Below are 19510 nucleotides of genomic sequence, written 5' to 3' on the forward strand. Positions count from 1 at the left end.
GAGTAATTGCATTCGTTATTATCAGAGTCTATTATTTCATATCTGTGTCACATTTACAAATGTTTTAAATATCATCAAACAATTTAAACCAGTTTGAATCCTTTCTTATTCCAGGATTTTCCAGGAAAGTCCAAGAAATTGATTTATTTAATCTATTAATCATTAAACCTATAAAACGCCTGCTTGATGACAACATATAATCTGGATTTATAGTTTTGTCCAACCATAAAAAGGAATCACCAAAAATCAGGACAAAATAAGAGGAGAATCTCATCAATTCATATTTTATTCCCACTAGAAGACAAGCATATCAGTAAAAACAGACATTTTATCATCGGATGAAAATATGAGCTGATTGTAAATGTAACGACAGCGTTTCTGGATCCGGTTCCCATCTGGCTTCTTCTCTTCATGATGGAGCCTTAACCTGCATGTGTGGATTTCTGGAAGTCTTCCTGAGTCCATGCACTGGGTTCCAGAGAATTATGTCTGATTTTAACGCAGAACGTCACCAGCATACAGAGATTCCTTCTGATTCTCTCAAACTTTGTGGAAACTTTTGGGAAATTGTTCCACAATATTTATCATCTGATGTGTTGTTTTACTGGAAATAAAATGTGATGATGATTTACATGACATCACATTTTACACAGTGACACAACTTTTAGGGGTTGAGGTGGTAACGTTGGACATGTTGACCAGTGAAGGATGAAGTGGAAACCAGTCCTCCCATCACATGGAAAAGTGCATCCAGAAACGCCCTGACTGGTCCCATTAAGAGTTTTTAAAAGGGTTGTATTATTGCTTCATATGGAGGGACTTCATTCACCACAACAAGCACCTTTGTTTTTAGGAGGTAAATTAACTGAATTACCGTGAAACCAGTTCAGTGTCTGATTCAGGTTCATTGTTTTTCTTCTAGAAGAAGAGAATAACTTCCAGTGTTTCCAGTCAGCTCATCAACACGCTCCTCTTCGCAGACTTGGGTGATGGCTTTTTATCAACCCACAGCGAAACGTGCAGCTTATTTCCCTCCCGCTGAGGAGTTCTACAGCTTCCTCTCTCCACTGACGATGCTCTGGTAGATCTGCTCTGTCAGAGGAACGTAGCTCTTCTGCTGGTAGTCCAACACATACAGCGGATCACAGATGGTTGAGGGGTTGAAGCCGCTCTGCACCAGCTGGAACTTCTGCTGCTTGAAGGTGCTGGTCATCTCCATCACCTCCTGAGAGGGAAGACACAAACACAAGCAGCTTTAGGGCGGAACGACACCAGACGGCAGCAGCTTCACGTTGCATCTCTGATGTGTTTTATATCCATCACATCAGCGCGTTTTCCTGTTCAGCTGGCTCACACAGAATAGTCTGAGATTCATGTCATGTCTAAACATGTCTTCAGAGTTAATCTGATCGTAATCCTGACGCCTGCCAGGTCCAGAGACGTCCACGTTCCACGTCTGTCTGTCCTTCAGTTCTGTTCCGTTTCATACACATTAAGTAGAAGATGCAGGTAAACAGTCTTCCAGACATTAAGATCCCTGCAGGGAACGGCTGGAAGAAGCGTGTTTGCATGGGAGTTCGGGTCTAATCTGCTGTTTCAGGGTTCCTTACAACCATTTCTAAAAGCCGTCGTTTCAAACCGCACAAACAATCAGATGCTTTTGTTCCATCCTGCTCGGACTCCTCGTATCCTCTGTCGCCGTCTGACTGGCCGACAGCTGGACCGAAGAGCAGCGGCTTGGCAAGGTGCACATCACCCGTCCTGGCCTCCCCACACGCCTACTGGACACAACATTATTTGTTTTTAACCCTTAAATGGCACCAACTATCAGACCTGCTAGACTCAGCGGATCTGGAGAACTGTGTGGCGACGGACGGCGACTACCGGTGGCGAACGTGCAGCGCAGACGACAGATGCTGTCAGCGTGTCTCATCAGACACTTCAGGGAAGGGAAAACAAGACGCCAGAGATTAGTTTGGAGGGGAAAGTCGCCGTCCGCAGGAGGAGTGTGGAGCCATGGACGCTGCCCACCCCCACACATCAGACGCTGGCGTGAAAACTGTCGAGTCCACAAGACGCTGTCAGCCAGTGCCTCAGCATGATGCTGCAGGAGGTTTATTCATCTAGACACACACGAGACGTCTCTGACTCCAGTTGATTTACTGGGAACATACTGGAGTTCCGGTGTGTCCCTGCTTCATGTCTGCAAAGCAGTTCTACATCCAGTTCGTACGTCTGCCACCATGAATATATAACATGAGTTTTGTGTTGGGAGGAGAAAATGTTACAATATGAATTTAGCAGCTGCAATGTGATCTATCAAACCTGCATCTACATTTTACCAGGTTTCAAAAGGACGAGCAGACAGTCTGTGTGTGTAACCACCTGCAAACCACGGTTTGGCTCTAGATTGATCTAGATCTGGATTACTCCTGGCAGGTGGGATCTTAGGTCTGGGCCTAAGTCCCCAAACCATTTCATTTCTAAAGCCCTTTAAAACCAACATTTATCATATATTTATCAGTAAATTATCCTTGTTCTGTCCTTGTTGTGCCCAACTTGACCCACAGCTAACAGCTCCGATGACCTCTGACCTCCAGAGATTCCAGAAGCTTTGCTCATCAGTTTTCTGTTCATTGACTGTTTAAAGGGACAAAAAAGCACAAACATATTGGGAGGCATGCAGAGCGTGCTTCGTGGATCAATGCAAGGTATCTCCTGTTTCCTGTTCCAGAACTCCTGAACTTCCTTTCAAAATAAGAGCTCAGAGACTTTTACAAGCAAGAACCAACAGGTGGCATTTCAAAACAAATGCATGTCATGACAACCCTCAACTGTATCATAGAGAGACTGATCTCTGGTCCATGCAGGGCCGAGAGGTTCAGGAGGTCCTTCGTTCCAGCCCCAATTAGACTGTTTAATATTCATCTTTCATTTCATATCTGTCCGTCTGTCCGTCCGTCCGTCCGTCTATACCTTCTATGTGATATAAGTATAATATTAGATCAGGACTATGAAACTCGGTCTGCTTTCTCACCTGAAGTCTAACGAAGAGTGGGCGAGCGTACGCTGGTAGATCCCTCACTGCGTGTTCAAACAGCTTCTTCCCTTCAAACGTGAGTCCAGGTCTAATAATCAGGGCCGCCATTCCTGCTCTGCCCTCGTGTCCTGGGAACCAGACAGGTCAGTGTTGCGTTTTCACTCCAGTTCTTCATCATTAGCTGATTTACTGGTAAAACTATGAGCTACTAATGATTCTGCAGGAAGAGGATGCTGCGTCTACCTGGAACTTCCACTCCGTAGACATTAACTTCCTGAATAAAATCCACCAGTCCGAGGATCTCTGTCACCTCCGTGGTCGCCACATTTTCACCCTTCCATCTGAAATCAGCAGAGATGAAGAAGTGAAGAGTTTTTGGCCTCTAGTGTTTCGTTATGGTGAAAGGTCTGGACCAGTTCAGCTTCCAGTGTCCACACACAAGCAAAACGCTATAAAACCACCAAACATACATTCTTTTCATTTAAACTTCTGACCTGCTCAAAACTATTAAACATTTAATCATTTTTTAAATTTTGACATTTTAAATAGTTTAGTTATTTGAAATATTACATTATAACAAAAACTCAAAACCTGAATTATGATCCATATTATAAATATTAGAGGGGATGTCATTTTAAATGTGATTAGAGTCCTGAATATGTAATAGATTAACAAAAACGTGATTTATTTGCATTATTATTTTTATGGAGTATCACCATAGACTGTATATAAAAGATGGGCGGAGCTTCCGTGACGTCACCCGTAGGTTTCTGAAGAGCTGAACTGAAGCTCGGTGGGCGGTTCCTACCATCACCATCTTGGCAGGGGCATGCGTGTCGTCTCGCCCGGAAAATACAAATATGGGCAAAGAGGCGGAGCTGAGAGGGGGGCTGTGAGCATCATGGTGGATGATTGACATCGAGCGAACTCCGAGCTTTCTGTAGCTAAGAGCTAACTGAGCTAACCTGGAGATAACAGGAGCTAACCAGCTAACGGAGGTAAGCGGGCTAAAGCTAAGTCACGTTGTTTACCGGCTAAAAACCGAGGTTGTTCTACGTTCTTCTGACTTGAAGCGGGAGATCGGGTAGCCTGTCAATCAAAAGGACACGCCCCAAAATGTATTGAGATTTTAAAAAACTTTTAAACGGGCAAGTTAGAAAAATTTCACTCCCCCCACAGTTGTCATGAAGGTAAACCTGACCTATTAAAAAGATTTTTTTTACCAGGCTGTAAACATGTTTATTTCTGCTGTAAACATGTTTATTTCTGTTTAGTTTGAGTGGAAGTAAAGAGATGTAAAAAGAGGCTCAGAGTCAGACAGGACAAAGTCACAGGGCAGAGCGGGAGGAGAGGGAGGAAACAGGAGCGCAGATAGAAGCGTCCGCCTTCGCTGAGAGCAGGAGTGGAAACATGTTTATTTCTGCCGTAAACATGTTTATTTCTGCTGTAAACGTGTTTATTTCTGCTGTAAACATGTTTATTCCTGCTGTAAACATGTTTATTTCTGCCGTAAACATGTTTATTTCTGCCGTAAACATGTTTATTTCTGCTGTAAACATGTTTATTTCTGCTGTAAACATGTTTATATCTGCTGTAAACATGTTTATTTCTGCTGTAAACGTGTTTATATCTGCCATAAACATGTTTATTCCTGCTGTAAACATGTTTATTTCTGCCGTAAACATGTTTATTTCTGCCGTAAACATGTTTATTTCTGCTGTAAACATGTTTATTTCTGCTGTAAACATGTTTATATCTGCTGTAAACATGTTTATTTCTGCCGTAAACATGTTTATTTCTGCTGTAAACATGTTTATTTCTGCTGTAAACGTGTTTATTTCTGCTGTAAACGTGTTTATATCTGCCATAAACATGTTTATTCCTGCCGTAAACATGTTTATTTCTGCCGTAAACATGTTTATTTCTGCTGTAAACATGTTTATTTCTGCTGTAAACATGTTTATATCTGCTGTAAACATGTTTATTTCTGCTGTAAACATGTTTATTTCTGCTGTAAACATGTTTATTTCTGCAGTAAACATGTTTATTTCTGCTGTAAACATGTTTATTCCTGCTGTAAACATGTTTATATCTGCTGTAAACATGTTTATTTCTGCCGTAAACATGTTTATTTCTGCTGTAAACATGTTTATTTCTGCCGTAAACATGTTTATTCCTGCTGTAAACATGTTTATTCCTGCTGTAAACATGTTTATTTCTGCCGTAAACATGTTTATTCCTGCTGTAAACATGTTTTTTTCTGCTGTAAACATGTTTATATCTGCTGTAAACATGTTTATTTCTGCCGTAAACATGTTTATTCCTGCTGTAAACATGTTTATTTCTGCCGTAAACATGTTTATTTCTGCTGTAAACATGTTTATTCCTGCTGTAAACATGTTTATTTCTGCCGTAAACATGTTTATTTCTGCTGTAAACATGTTTATTCCTGCTGTAAACATGTTTATTTCTGCCGTAAACATGTTATTTCTGCTGTAAACATGTTTATTCCTGCTGTAAACATGTTTATTTCTGCCGTAAACATGTTTATTTCTGCTGTAAACATGTTTATTCCTGCTGTAAACATGTTTATTTCTGCTGTAAACATGTTTATATCTGCTGTAAACATGTTTATTCCTGCTGTAAACATGTTTATTTCTGCTGTAAACATGTTTATTCCTGCTGTAAACATGTTTATATCTGCTGTAAACATGTTTATATCTGCTGTAAACATGTTTATTCCTGCTGTAAACATGTTTATTTCTGCTGTAAACATGTTTATATCTGCTGTAAACATGTTTATTTCTGCCGTAAACATGTTTATTTCTGCTGTAAACATGTTTATTCCTGCTGTAAACATGTTTATATCTGCTGTAAACATGTTTATTTCTGCCGTAAACATGTTTATTTCTGCTGTAAACATGTTTATTCCTGCTGTAAACATGTTTATATCTGCTGTAAACATGTTTATTTCTGCCGTAAACATGTTTATTTCTGCTGTAAACATGTTTATTCCTGCTGTGAAGTTGGTCTTTTTAACATGGGAGTCCATGGGGATTCACTCTGTTTTGCAGCCCCTAGTGGATGAAGGGGGAACTGCAGTTTTATGCACTTTTGCATAGACTTCACTTTTAACCGCCGGAGGCGCCGTCCATTTTTCTTATACGGGCTATGAGTATCACACAGTCTGTTTGGGATTTATTTATCCATATCTAAATCTCACAGTCATTCCAGTTTAAAACCATGATTCTCTAATGGCAGAATTTCATGTGTTAGAAAATTATTTGACTTTTTTTTAAAACCAAATTCCATCAAATTGACTTATTTTGCTTTGTAGGCAGAAACAGGAATTATACAGATAGTCATCTGGCCACCAGAGGGCGCTGAGAGCAGTTTTTTTTTCTTCTTGTGAAATACTTTCTAAATCAACATGTAATCAACATTTTGATATTAGAAATGAACACAGATATGAATGACCGCTGCAGAGCTGGGACGACGATGAGAAAGTCGCTGCTTTTCCTTTTCAGCTTCTTGTAAAATAAAAACAATATTTCAAACATTTCCATAAAGTACAAATACGATTGGAAAGTGTTTCAACTGGACGGTGTTTAGACACGGAAGCTGTAATTCTCATGAGATCTTGTCCAACAGGAGAATGGAGGTTAAAACCTGCTGTGGAGGATTCTTCTCCATCGTTTCTGTTTCCGGGTAAAACTATGCATCTGCAGTTTTACGTTTTGGACATTTTTAGGTTTTGGAAATTTTTAGGTTTGGGACTTTTTTAGGTTTGAGACATTTTTAGGTTTGGAACATTTTTAGGTTTGGGACATTTTTAGGTTTGGGACATTTTTAGGTTTGGAACATTTTTAGGTTTGGGACATTTTTAGGTTTGGGACATTTTTAGTTTTGGGACATTTTTAGGTTTGGGACATTTTTAGGTTTGGGACATTTTTAGTTTTGGGACATTTTTAGGTTTGGGACATTTTTAGGTTTGGGACATTTTTAGGTTTGGGACATTTTTAGGTTTGGGACATTTTTAGGTTTGGGACATTTTTAGGTTTGGAACATTTTTAGGTTTGGGACATTTTTAGGTTTGGGACATTTTTAGGTTTGGAACATTTTTAGGTTTGGGACATTTTTAGTTTTGGGACATTTTTAGGTTTGGGACATTTTTAGGTTTGGGACTTTTTTAGGTTTGGGACATTTTTAGCTTTGGGACATTTTTAGGTTTGGAACATTTTTAGTTTTGGGACATTTTTAGGTTTTGGACATTTTTAGGTTTGGAACATTTTTAGGTTTGGGACATTTTTAGGTTTGGAACATTTTTAGTTTTGGGACATTTTTAGCTTTGGGACATTTTTAGGTTTGGAACATTTTTAGCTTTGGGACATTTTTAGCTTTGGGACATTTTTAGTGGTCTTTGAAGCATCTTTGTTCTGGTGACCAGCCTGTACCTGAAGGTGTCTCCCACTCTGTCTCTGAAGCAGATGAACCCCTCCTGATCTTCCGCCATCAGGTCGCCTGTGTTAAAGTAGGCGTCGCCCTTCACAAACACGTTCCTCATCAGCTTCTTCTCAGTCAGATGTTTGCTTCCAGCGTAGCCGAAGAACGGGCTGAGGGCGCTCACCTTGGACAGCAGGAGGCCCGTCTCGCCTGAAAAACAAGACGTCTCTGGTTAAAACTTCAGCCAGAGACTGAAGGAAATGTTTGGGCTTGAAGGTCTTACCCATCTTCACTCGCTGACAGAAGCCGTGCTCATCTCTCACCGGCTCGTCCTTGACCATGTCGTACTTCACCAAATCATACTTGAAGAGGAGCTATGGAGAGCATAAAGACTGTTTACTGCATGACAGGTTTATCATCATGGAGCCGGACCTTGTAGGTCACTACAGACATCATCCTGATCGTCGCATTATTTTATTCTTCTAAATAAGGCCGTCTTTTCTTTTCCTATCAGTACTTTTTAACTATGACTTGTCTTCAGGTTGAACAGGAAGCATTTATTCCATCCATGTATGACTAAAGTAAACTCTACAGATAAAACTCTATAAACCATTACAGATTAATCTTTTTATCCACTTTTTACCTCTAATCGCACATTCATCTTCAGGCTCAATCAAAACTAGGCCGCCTCGCTTACTTTAAGTTCAGGCTGAAAACCTTCCTACTGTTGCCGTGGTAACCTGCTACCTGACACTCACAGCAGACGGACATCTGAACGCCATCAGACAGTGGCCAACCGTCAGCGACTAACGGATCTGCCAGTCTTTACGTTGATTTGTCTTTCATGTGAGGCAACAAAGGGAATAAAAAACGTTTAATTTAGAATTATTGGACACAAAACTTTGGAGAATCCAGAGATTTTCTAGTCAAACAGAAACATTTCAGCTCGTTTTGCTCATGATTTAATGTCTGGAGGACTCAGACAGGGTCTATGTAGACCTGGAGGACTCAGACAGGGTCTATGTAGACCTGGAGGACTCAGACAGGGTCTATGTAGACCTGGAGGACTCAGACAGGGTCTATGTAGACCTGGAGGACTCAGACAGGGTCTATGTAGACCTGGAGGACTCAGACAGGGTCTATGTAGACCTGGAGGACTCAGACAGGGTCTATGTAGACCTGGAGGACTCAGACAGGGTCTATGTGCTGTAGAGGGTGAACTCCCTGCCCTGAGGTCACTATTCATTTCACTAATGATATGTAGAAATAAACCTTCTCCACCAGTTGGTGTGGTTATGTAATCCCATGAAAGAATGAAATAAAAAAAATAAATAAATAAAAAAAACCTTTTGAGCGTCTTTTCTTAGCGTGAAAATAAAGGGTTAAGATTCAAGTTTCTTCTCTTGAAAACATAAAAAATAGCAATAAACATGATGGAGAAGTTTTATTGGCTCCCATTGGTGGACTGATTACATGAAACACTTTGACATGACCGAGTTCAGCCTTAGTCTGCAAGAAGTGCTCTGATGAGTGTTTGGAGCTATTTATAGGTTAGAATAAGGTAAATCCTCGGTGTAAGATCGAGACGGGGAGGAGAGTGTGGAACACAAAGCCTTGAATGTTACGTTTCAAACCGTCTGCTCGTCTTCATTTATATCAGAAGCAATAATGAAATCATAAAAAAACAGTTTGTTTTTTTTATTGTAGACATAAATTAATGTAGAAGTTTATTTGAATAGGAAATTTAATGATTTTGTTGATCAAAACTGGACGTGTGATGATTGTATGTCTATATTTTTCTACTATTAAATAAGAATATTTTATAAGGTTTTGTGGATCGGAAGGAGAGGCCGTCTGAGGATAGCCGGGGTCAGAGATTACAGCTAAATACATGGGAGCTGGTCTTTTGTAACTCCTCTGTAACAGCAGCTCTCGCTGCAGGCAGGATTTACTGCAGCTAATACTGACAATATCCACAGATAAGCCCCGTTGGTTGCTCATCCTCCCGACCGTCCACACAGACTTACACAGCAGCTTCATCAACACTGCTAATTATTCAGGCGACACATGATTTATACACCCGGACATTTACACGGGAGTACAGGATTACACAAAGACCTGATCAGTAATCAAACACTAAAAAAAAAACTTGAATATTAACATTTGCATGAGCTTCTTATTATTATGTCATCATGTTTGTATATCAGGTGACGGGTCTGAGCAAGACGTCACCATTACCTAACCATTACTTAACTCTACGGTTAATCGCAGTGTTTCCCGCTACAATTAATTCAGCGTTAACATCCCTCAATGTCGTTACTTTCTATTAAACATGAAGGTGAAGATAAACCGGTGTTCTATCAGCTTGGCATACCTGTCAAAATAGCAAACCAGATGACAGTTTATTAAAGTCTTCTGAAATGCCTTTTTGGGATTTGGGGAACAGCTGGGTTAGACTGATAAGCTGTTTCCATAAAGAAGCCAAACCCAACAAAGAAACCTCCAAATGTGAACTGGTGGTATGCTAATCCGGCGAGCTATACTAACCGAGAGAACACTGGCAGGTCAGATAAATTTCAGCGTGGAATGAAAACATTGTAACCCAAGTGTCGCAGCTTGTGTCGTAGCGTTTCGTAACTTGTGTTGTAGCGTTTCGTAACTTGTGTTGTAGCGTTTCATAACTTGTGTTGTAGCTTGTGTCACAGCTTGTGTTGTAGCGTTTCATAACTTGTGTTGTAGCGTTTCGTAACTTGTGTTGTAGCTTGTGTCGCAGCTTGTGTTGTAGCGTTTCGTAACTTGTGTTGTAGCGTTTTGTAACTTGTGTTGTAGCTTGTGTCGCAGCTTGTGTTGTAGCGTTTCGTAACTTGTGTTGTAGCGTTTCGTAACTTGTGTTGTAGCGTTTCGTAACTTGTGTTGTAGCTTGTGTCGCAGCTTGTGTTGTAGCGTTTCGTAACTTGTGTTGTAGCGTTTTGTAACTTGTGTTGTAGCTTGTGTCGCAGCTTGTGTTGTAGCGTTTCATAACTTGTGTTGTAGCTTGTGTCGCAGCTTGTGTTGTAGCGTTTCGTAACTTGTGTTGTAGCTTGTGTCGCAGCTTGTGTTGTAGCGTTTCGTAACTTGTGTTGTAGCGTTTTGTAACTTGTGTTGTAGCTTGTGTCGCAGCTTGTGTTGTAGCGTTTCGTAACTTGTGTTGTAGCGTTTCGTAACTTGTGTTGTAGCTTGTGTCGCAGCTTGTGTTGTAGCGTTTCGTAACTTGTGTTGTAGCGTTTTGTAACTTGTGTTGTAGCTTGTGTCGCAGCTTGTGTTGTAGCGTTTCGTAACTTGTGTTGTAGCTTGTGTCGCAGCTTGTGTTGTAGCGTTTCGTAACTTGTGTTGTAGCTTGTGTCGCAGCTTGTGTTGTAGCGTTTCGTAACTTGTGTTGTAGCTTGTGTCGCAGCTTGTGTTGTAGCGTTTCGTAACTTGTGTTGTAGCGTTTTGTAACTTGTGTTGTAGCTTGTGTCGCAGCTTGTGTTGTAGCGTTTCGTAACTTGTGTTGTAGCGTTTTGTAACTTGTGTTGTAGCTTGTGTCGCAGCTTGTGTTGTAGCGTTTCGTAACTTGTGTTGTAGCTTGTGTCGCAGCTTGTGTTGTAGCGTTTCGTAACTTGTGTTGTAGCTTGTGTCGCAGCTTGTGTTGTAGCGTTTCGTAACTTGTGTTGTAGCTTGTGTCGCAGCTTGTGTTGTAGCGTTTCGTAACTTGTGTTGTAGCTTGTGTCGCAGCTTGTGTTGTAGCGTTTCGTAACTTGTGTTGTAGCTTGTGTCGCAGCTTGTGTTGTAGCGTTTCGTAACTTGTGTTGTAGCTTGTGTCGCAGCTTGTGTTGTAGCGTTTCGTAACTTGTGTTGTAGCGTTTCGTAACTTGTGTTGTAGCTTGTGTCGCAGCTTGTGTTGTAGCGTTTCGTAACTTGTGTTGTAGCGTTTCGTAACTTGTGTTGTAGCTTGTGTCGCAGCTTGTGTTGTAGCGTTTCGTAACTTGTGTTGTAGCTTGTGTCGCAGCTTGTGTTGTAGCGTTTCGTAACTTGTGTTGTAGCGTTTCGTAACTTGTGTTGTAGCTTGTGTCGCAGCTTGTGTTGTAGCGTTTCGTAACTTGTGTTGTAGCGTTTTGTAACTTGTGTTGTAGCTTGTGTCGCAGCTTGTGTTGTAGCGTTTCGTAACTTGTGTTGTAGCTTGTGTCGCAGCTTGTGTTGTAGCGTTTCGTAACTTGTGTTGTAGCTTGTGTCGCAGCTTGTGTTGTAGCGTTTCGTAACTTGTGTTGTAGCTTGTGTCGCAGCTTGTGTTGTAGCGTTTCGTAACTTGTGTTGTAGCTTGTGTCGCAGCTTGTGTTGTAGCGTTTCGTAACTTGTGTTGTAGCTTGTGTCGCAGCTTGTGTTGTAGCGTTTCGTAACTTGTGTTGTAGCTTGTGTCGCAGCTTGTGTTGTAGCGTTTCGTAACTTGTGTTGTAGCTTGTGTCGCAGCTTGTGTTGTAGCGTTTCGTAACTTGTGTTGTAGCTTGTGTCGCAGCTTGTGTTGTAGCGTTTCGTAACTTGTGTTGTAGCGTTTCGTAACTTGTGTTGTAGCTTGTGTCGCAGCTTGTGTTGTAGCGTTTCGTAACTTGTGTTGTAGCGTTTCGTAACTTGTGTTGTAGCTTGTGTCGCAGCTTGTGTTGTAACTTCTGTCGTAATTTGTGTCGTAACTTCTGTCGTAATTTGTGTCGTAACTTGCGTCACCACTTTTGTTATATCTTGTATAACAGCTTGTGTTGTAATTTGTGTCGTAGTTTGCAACGCAACATGTGTCCTAATTTGTGTCATAAGCTTGTGTTGTAACTTGCGTCGTAACTTGTGTCGTAACTTGCGTCGTAACTTGTGTCGTAACTTGTGTAGTAGCATGTGTCACAGCTGGCATTGTAGCCTGTTTCCCTTAAAATGTCAAACCGTTCTAATTCTTTTTTTAGTTTGTTTTTATTTTATATTTCTAACTCAGCCTGTAGAATCTGAACCTTTTAACGCCAGTTAGCATGGAGACATGTTGTTTTTAGCCTCAGCTGTTTGCCACTGAGGCTACCAGGCATCTTTTAAGACTTTCCAACAAATGCATAACAACGGTGCATGTGTCTAAACTCAAAAGATGTAAAAAATCCTTAAAGCATCATTGAGTTGATAACTGCAGATCACACCTGGTTGCAGAGCACCTGCAGACACTCACCCTGTAGAAGAAGTTGGAGCGGCCGACTGTTCCAATCCTGCCGATGTGGTTCATGAAACACAGGTTTCCCTCGGTGGAGCCGTACACTTCACACATTTTAATGTCCCCAAAGCGATTCAGGAAGTCCCGCCAAACATCCTGCCGCAGCCCATTCCCAACTCCCATTCGCACCTTGTGAACACGATCCAATTCTGTCTGGAAGAGGGAAAAATCTGTCACAACCCTGAGCTAAACTGACTTCACAGCAGCAGACAGAAAACATGATAAATACAACACAGAAACACAACAAGAAACAGAATCCTGACAACATATCATGTATTTCAGATTTCAGACGGACAAGAAACTACTTGGTAATGACGTTGCCTCCTCTCGACCGATTTGGATCGATTTGGAAGTCCGAGACATGTGGAACGTACCATTATAATCCAGAAGCAGACAGTTCTTCTGTGCAACAATTGCTGAAGGCATTAATGCACAATGCTTAACATTACTCATATTTATTCCACTTATAACTAATTTATTTCCATTAAAACGATACAAGGACTTATACGTCATGTTTAATAGAAACATTTTTACCAAGTTTCTTTAATGTGTTTGAAATGTTGGACATTACATCACACAAATTACTCAATGAATTTCTAACTTCTTTTAATTCATGAATTATTTATCTGATTTTGCAGAGCAGCCTTTATCAGCCATCTTCCTCCAGACGCCACTGCTGCAGCTATTAAACGAGATATTTTTTCAACTTTCCACCTTAATCACCGGCACATCGCTGTCTGCCTCGGTGGAAGTGCATTTCTTTGCTATTTCTCCATGTTTGTCATCGTAAACCAGGACTTAATGTTAATCAGCTGCTCATTTAAATACACATTACTATTCACGAGAAGCGTTCCATCAACCGCATGCGGCTGAATGTGGACGTGGAGAGGACGGAATATGAGGCGGAACCTTGGACGCAAACGTTTAAGGGGGAAGGGTGAATTTTTAAGGTGGAAATTGCTTGTAGGGGTGCGTGTGCATGTTTTTATAAATCTTTTTGGCTTATGTCATTTCCTGCTTACGTACACTGTTAATATAGACCCTACGCGATGTTTTCTAAATGAGACTTCTGGTTTTTGTGTTTCCAGAACTTGTAAAAGGTTTTTAACATTGTTTTCCTGGTAAAAGTGTTTCAGCAGCGTATTATTGTTTAGAACATGTAACGACACTTTCTATGATGTAAACGTGCAACGATGTAGAGTTGTTTTAAACTTCCAAACTATCATGTAAACTTTCTGCGTGAAAGTAGGGACGTGCATCAACAGCAGGATTTTAACAGATGCATTTAGTGACCTCTGACCCTGGATGACGTAACGTCCTGCAGAAAGTCTCTCTGTCTTCACCGAGGAGGACTTTGTCTCTTCTCAGGTTTGCTAGCCGAGAATGTTCTAAAAGTTTTTCACGTTTTCATTCCTGATGGAAGAAAGACCCCCGTCCACAGAACAGCTGCCTGTTGGCTGCGAACAGAGGAATTGCAGCACATGTGTTTGCACACTTTCACCACGTGAAAAAGGTGCTTCTGTGCACTACATGTTCACATCTTTAATTTTCTAATCAGCAGTGAGGACGTTCATTCAGCCATCCACCCACACAGACACAAAACAAAGACAGTTTGGACAAAGAGGACTTTGAGTCCAGTCTGAAGAGGGTCCAGCTTGGCCCGCTAACTGTGTTTGTGTCCATACTGGGAGGGCGCAGCACAAAGCCTCTTCCTGTCACAGTGCTGAATGGATTCATAAACAGCAGAGACAGGAAAGTTGTTCTCAGCTCTGATTCGGTGGCTGAGTCGCTCATGAAGCAGCAGTACATGAGCATTTTCTGACGTCACGTCACGCCAACACATTAGCATGGCCGCATGGAGACAAGTAATCCCACAGAGCGGGACGCTTCAGTCTCCCAGACCACATCCAGCCTGAACTCCTGTGGAACTACTCATATTTCCCTGCAATTTGCTTTTATTACTGTCACTTCTATTTCAATTCTTTTGTCCTTTAAAGCTTTCCATAAAGTTGTGATTAAATCTAAACTGGTGTTTTTTAATGACAGAAGGAGACATCTGTCTCAGATGTGTGTGTTCTTGTAGCTTAACACTGTTCCGTCCTCCACGAGAAGCCACGACAACAAAATGACGTCATTTTGTTTTCGTGGACGTTATGGAGAACATCGAGCGTGCAGCTCGTTCATGAAGTCGAACAGGCTTTTCTTCTCGTCTGATTTGTCAGACATTTGAGGTGCGGAAAAAGCGTGAAGCGTCTGCTTCTGTGTTGCAGGTTGAACAGATTTTTAATGGGGGGGGGGGGGGACTGGGATTTTATGCTTTTTGATTTTTTGTCTATTTTATTGTTTTTATTGATCTTTTTACTTTACGTTTTTGACATTATGGCACCATTATGATGATCTGGCTACTGTGGTGATTTTTCCAAACCGAAATCAAGAAAAATAACTAGCAAAAAAAAGTTTTATCATTTTTTTTTGGTTTGTTTTTAGTTTACAAAAATCAGCAATATCAAAGAATAGCAAGAATGGCAATTCAAATCAAATCGGCACCCAAAACATCGGAATTGAATCGGGACAAAAGCTTATCGTCACAGCCCTAATTTTTAATGATTTTTAAGATTTAAACAGAGTTTTAATGGGCAGATTGATTACATACACGTTGTATTTAAAGACATGGACTACGCTACATGCACAATCCACCTTGCAAGGTATCAAGTTTGTCCTTAAATATGAAATAACTGGCTCAGTTGGTGTTTGCTCATAGAAACACAGATATCTACCCGCAGTGATCCCCACACCGTCACAAACAAAGCCTCCCATGGAGGATGAACCGAAACAAAACAAACTTATTTCTTGTTCTGTGGCCTCGAGAACAAGAAGTTCTTGTTTCTCACAGGGATACTCAATCCGGGACTTCCCCTGACAATAGACCCAATGATCTAATTGGTTGTGGAGAACGATTTGATATGATGTGGAATAATTCAGGAGAAGATTTTTTCCTAGAGGAACCTGAAGAAGATGGATATTGCATGAACACCTTGTTGTTCCAAGATGCAGAATAACCTTTAAACTTGCAACAGAAAGCGATCAGATCAGCTGAGATGTTTATATGACTCACTTTATCCTGACTGGATGAAAAGTGCTCCATGCAACTCCAGCTTTGAAGTCATCACCAGCCAAAAACAAAGAACGCATTTCTGCTTTTTATAGATTTATAAAATTTATTACTCACAACAACAGAAGTTCGTTCTAAGTCTCATAAATTCAGAAAAAGAGAAGCAAGCAGATGTTTAGAAGCAAACTGTCTCAGGATCAGAGGATTACCTTGGGTTGGTTGCAGAGGTATCTGCACAGTTCGCCGATGTACTGGAATATGGTCACGTTATGTTTCCTGCAGTCGCTCCAGAATTGTGAGGCCGAGAACTTCTTCTTCAAGACGCAGGAGGCCCCTGTCAGCAAACAGAGCATGTCAGGATTCATGGACGCGTTAGCATCCCCACTTACACACCCTGTATTCACCATGTTTGTATTCACCTGCTGCAGTTTTACAGGCTCCTCTGGATGTGTCCCGCTACAGTAATAACAACTCAACCTCAGCTTACACTCATGATGCAACAAACAAAAAAAAAACATCCTCAATACATGAAAATTGAGACGTTCTTTTAAAAAAGTGAGATTTAAATTTTATTTTAGCTAAAGCAAGCTGCAAGTGTATACATTTACATCCACCCCTGTTACTTTATGAATATAAGGTCACTCTGAGAGATCACTCTTGGTGATTAAACCCAGAAATATAGCTTAAACAAACTCAGGCTCTGTGTGAATCAGTAACCTGGAGATACCCAATGTTAGTAAAATACCAGTACCAATGAGATATCCAATGATGCTCCAGGATTACTCTGCAAATTAATGAGTTTTCACCTGGAAATGAAATAGAAATGAATGAATGAAAAATACTTTATTAATCCCCAAAGGGAAATTCAATATTGTAGTAGATAATAATAATTAACTAGAGGAGGTCTTCTTCCGGAGGCTGATGGCTGCTGGCAGGAATGATCTTCTGTATCTTTCAGTCTTACAGCGGACTTGAAGAAGCCTCTCACTGAACACACTTTGTTGTTTCATCCCTGTGTTGTGCACTGTGTTGCAGGATACAACTGTATCCATTATTTGAATAAAATAAGTCCAACATCTTATTTTCTCTGGTGGAGCAGCTGACAAACTGCTGGAATGTTGGTAGAGTTGCAGAGAGGGAGACGTTGTTGAAGTCTCCGGAGATCGCCATGAATGAGTTTGGATGCTGTGTTTGTAGCCGAGCAACGACGGAGCTGATGACGTCACAGGCTGTGTCTGGTGCGGTACCAGGTATTATATAAACCGCTACCAGAATAACACAGCTAAACTCTCTGGGTAAATAATATGGACGGAAGCTCACAGCTAACAGTTCCATGTCCCTTGTGCATATCTTCTCCTTGACAGTAACATGTCCAGGATGACACCAACGCTGGTTAACCAGCACTGCAATTCCACCACCCTTTAGCTTTCCGCTGTGTTGTCTACTGCGGTCTGCACGGACCGTTTTAAAGCCCGGTACAGACACATTACAGTCAGGGATGTGTTCATGCAGCCATGTCTCGGTGAAGCACATAATACTGTACTCTCTGTATTCTTTCTGAGACATTGTTAGCATCTCGAGCTCGTCCGTTTTGTTAGCTAGCGATCTCACATTACCCATGAGGACGGTCGGGAGAAATGGTTTAAATCTCCATCGCTTTCTCTTTTGTCTCACTCCCGCTCTGCATCCTCTTCTCTTTCTTTTCAACTCCATCGGGATTCGATGTGTTGTTTTACTGATAATCCTGATTTGGGAGAGATTAATCAGTTGATCCCGATTGTAAACAAGTCTTTTGTTGCCATGGAGACTCATCATAACAAGTCTTGAAAGAGCCAAAAATATGCAAAAAAAAATCCTCCTTGCAACACACCCTCCGAACCGGCATGAAATCCTCAGGAAAAAAAAGACCTAATTTGAGGTAATATCTATGTGAGAAGACTTTATACTTTTAAAAGAAAAAATCAAGATAGAAATTCAGAGGTACTACAATTTGCTGCCATCAGACGGCGCAATCTAGAATGGAATGGAACCTAGAATGAAATCTACCCAGAAACAACTTCTTAATAGACACCCACCAGATTCTCCAGAAATATTCTCCTGGTTTGCAGTTTAGGCTACTGGATTTATTTCAATGGACCAACAAGTGCTCCACTGTAATACCATGATATCCAAAATCTACTTTATGAGTTCCACATGTTCAACTTCCTGTCATTTCCCTGCCAGAAAAATGTGGAAGCATCTTACCATTAGCTGCTAATGTTTTTGAGAACACCCTTTTGGTTTTAAAGTTTTTTCCACTTCAAAACTTTAGTGACGTGCCGGGGGAGGAACTCAGTGATTGGTCATCTTCTGTAAGTTGTGCATGTTCACGAGAATAAAGCCACGCCCACCTTCACTGCTCAGTATAACGACTCCTAGCAGTTGACCAATCAGACACAGCCCGCAGGACAGAGGGCAGAGCTTTCTCTGTTAGCTTGTTTCTGGCAGAGGCTGATCTGAGAGGATCGATCCAACACGATTGAAGAGGTTTGTGAAAAATGCTTGATTATTTCTTGCCCTGCTGGACTTGCATATTAAAATAAATTAGACTGAAATGTTCATCATAGAGACACTTTAAGTGACTGAACGTAGCACAGTGGAGATGATGGGAAGACAACGGGTGGCTCCAAATAAGGTATACAGAATAGCATCTCTGAACACAGAGCGTCCAACCTGGAAGCAGATAATGGTTCAAGCAAGATAATCCACCATGTCACAAAGCTCACATCATCTCCACCATGACGATGAGGTGGAACGGGAGATTCTCATGGTGATGAGGTGGAACGGGAGATTCTCATCATGATGTGGTGGAACGGGAGATTCTCATGGTGATGAGGTGGAACGGGAGATTCTCATGGTGATGAGGTGGAACGGGAGATTCTCATGGTGATGAGGTGGAACGGGAGATTCTCATGGTGATGAGGTGGAACGGGAGATTCTCATCATGATGTGGTGGAACGGGAGATTCTCATGGTGATGAGGTGGAACGGGAGATTCTCATCGTGATGTGGTGGAACGGGAGATTCTCATGGTGATGTGGTGGAACGGGAGATTCTCATGGTGATGAGGTGGAACGGGAGATTCTCATGGTGATGTGGTGGAATGGGAGATTCTCATGGTGATGAGGTGGAACGGGAGATTCTCATGGTGATGAGGTGGAACGGGAGATTCTCATGGTGATGAGGTGGAACGGGAGATTCTCATGGTGATGAGGTGGAACGGGAGATTCTCATGGTGATGAGGTGGAACGGGAGATTCTCATCATGATGAGGTGGAACGGGAGAGTCTCATGGTGATGAGGTGGAACGGGAGATTCTCATCATGATGAGGTGGAACAGGAGATTCTCATGGTGATGAGGTGGAACGGGAGATTCTCATAGTGATGAGGTGGAACGGGAGATTCTCATGGTGATGAGGTGGAACGGGAGATTCTCATGGTGATGAGGTGGAACGGGAGATTCTCATAGTGATGAGGTGGAACGGGAGATTCTCATGGTGATGAGGTGGAACGGGAGATTCTCATGGTGATGAGGTGGAACGGGAGATTCTCATGGTGATGAGGTGGAATGGGAGATTCTCATGGTGATGTGGTGGAACGGGAGATTCTCATGGTGATGAG

The 19510-nt window shown here is 41.5% G+C and overlaps 1 protein-coding gene across 1 annotated transcript in view; it reads right to left on the reverse strand.

Annotated features, from left to right (window-relative positions):
- Window positions 1-391: 391 nt before the first annotated feature.
- Window positions 392-19510, reverse strand: part of slc27a6 (solute carrier family 27 member 6) — a gene marked incomplete at its 5' end in the record, with an annotated part of 48153 nt that continues 29034 nt past the window's right edge. Inside the window, 7 exons of the mRNA XM_079257121.1 lie at window positions 392-1225; window positions 3038-3168; window positions 3284-3381; window positions 7495-7693; window positions 7767-7857; window positions 12699-12893; window positions 16062-16186. Of these exons, the coding sequence (XP_079113247.1) occupies window positions 1049-1225; window positions 3038-3168; window positions 3284-3381; window positions 7495-7693; window positions 7767-7857; window positions 12699-12893; window positions 16062-16186 (1016 nt within the window). The 3' untranslated portion in view covers window positions 392-1048. The remainder of the gene's footprint in view (window positions 1226-3037; window positions 3169-3283; window positions 3382-7494; window positions 7694-7766; window positions 7858-12698; window positions 12894-16061; window positions 16187-19510) is intronic.

The sequence above is a fragment of the Telmatherina bonti genome (assembly GCF_933228915.1).
Source record: "Telmatherina bonti genome assembly, chromosome: 17".
NCBI lineage: Eukaryota > Metazoa > Chordata > Actinopteri > Atheriniformes > Telmatherinidae > Telmatherina > Telmatherina bonti.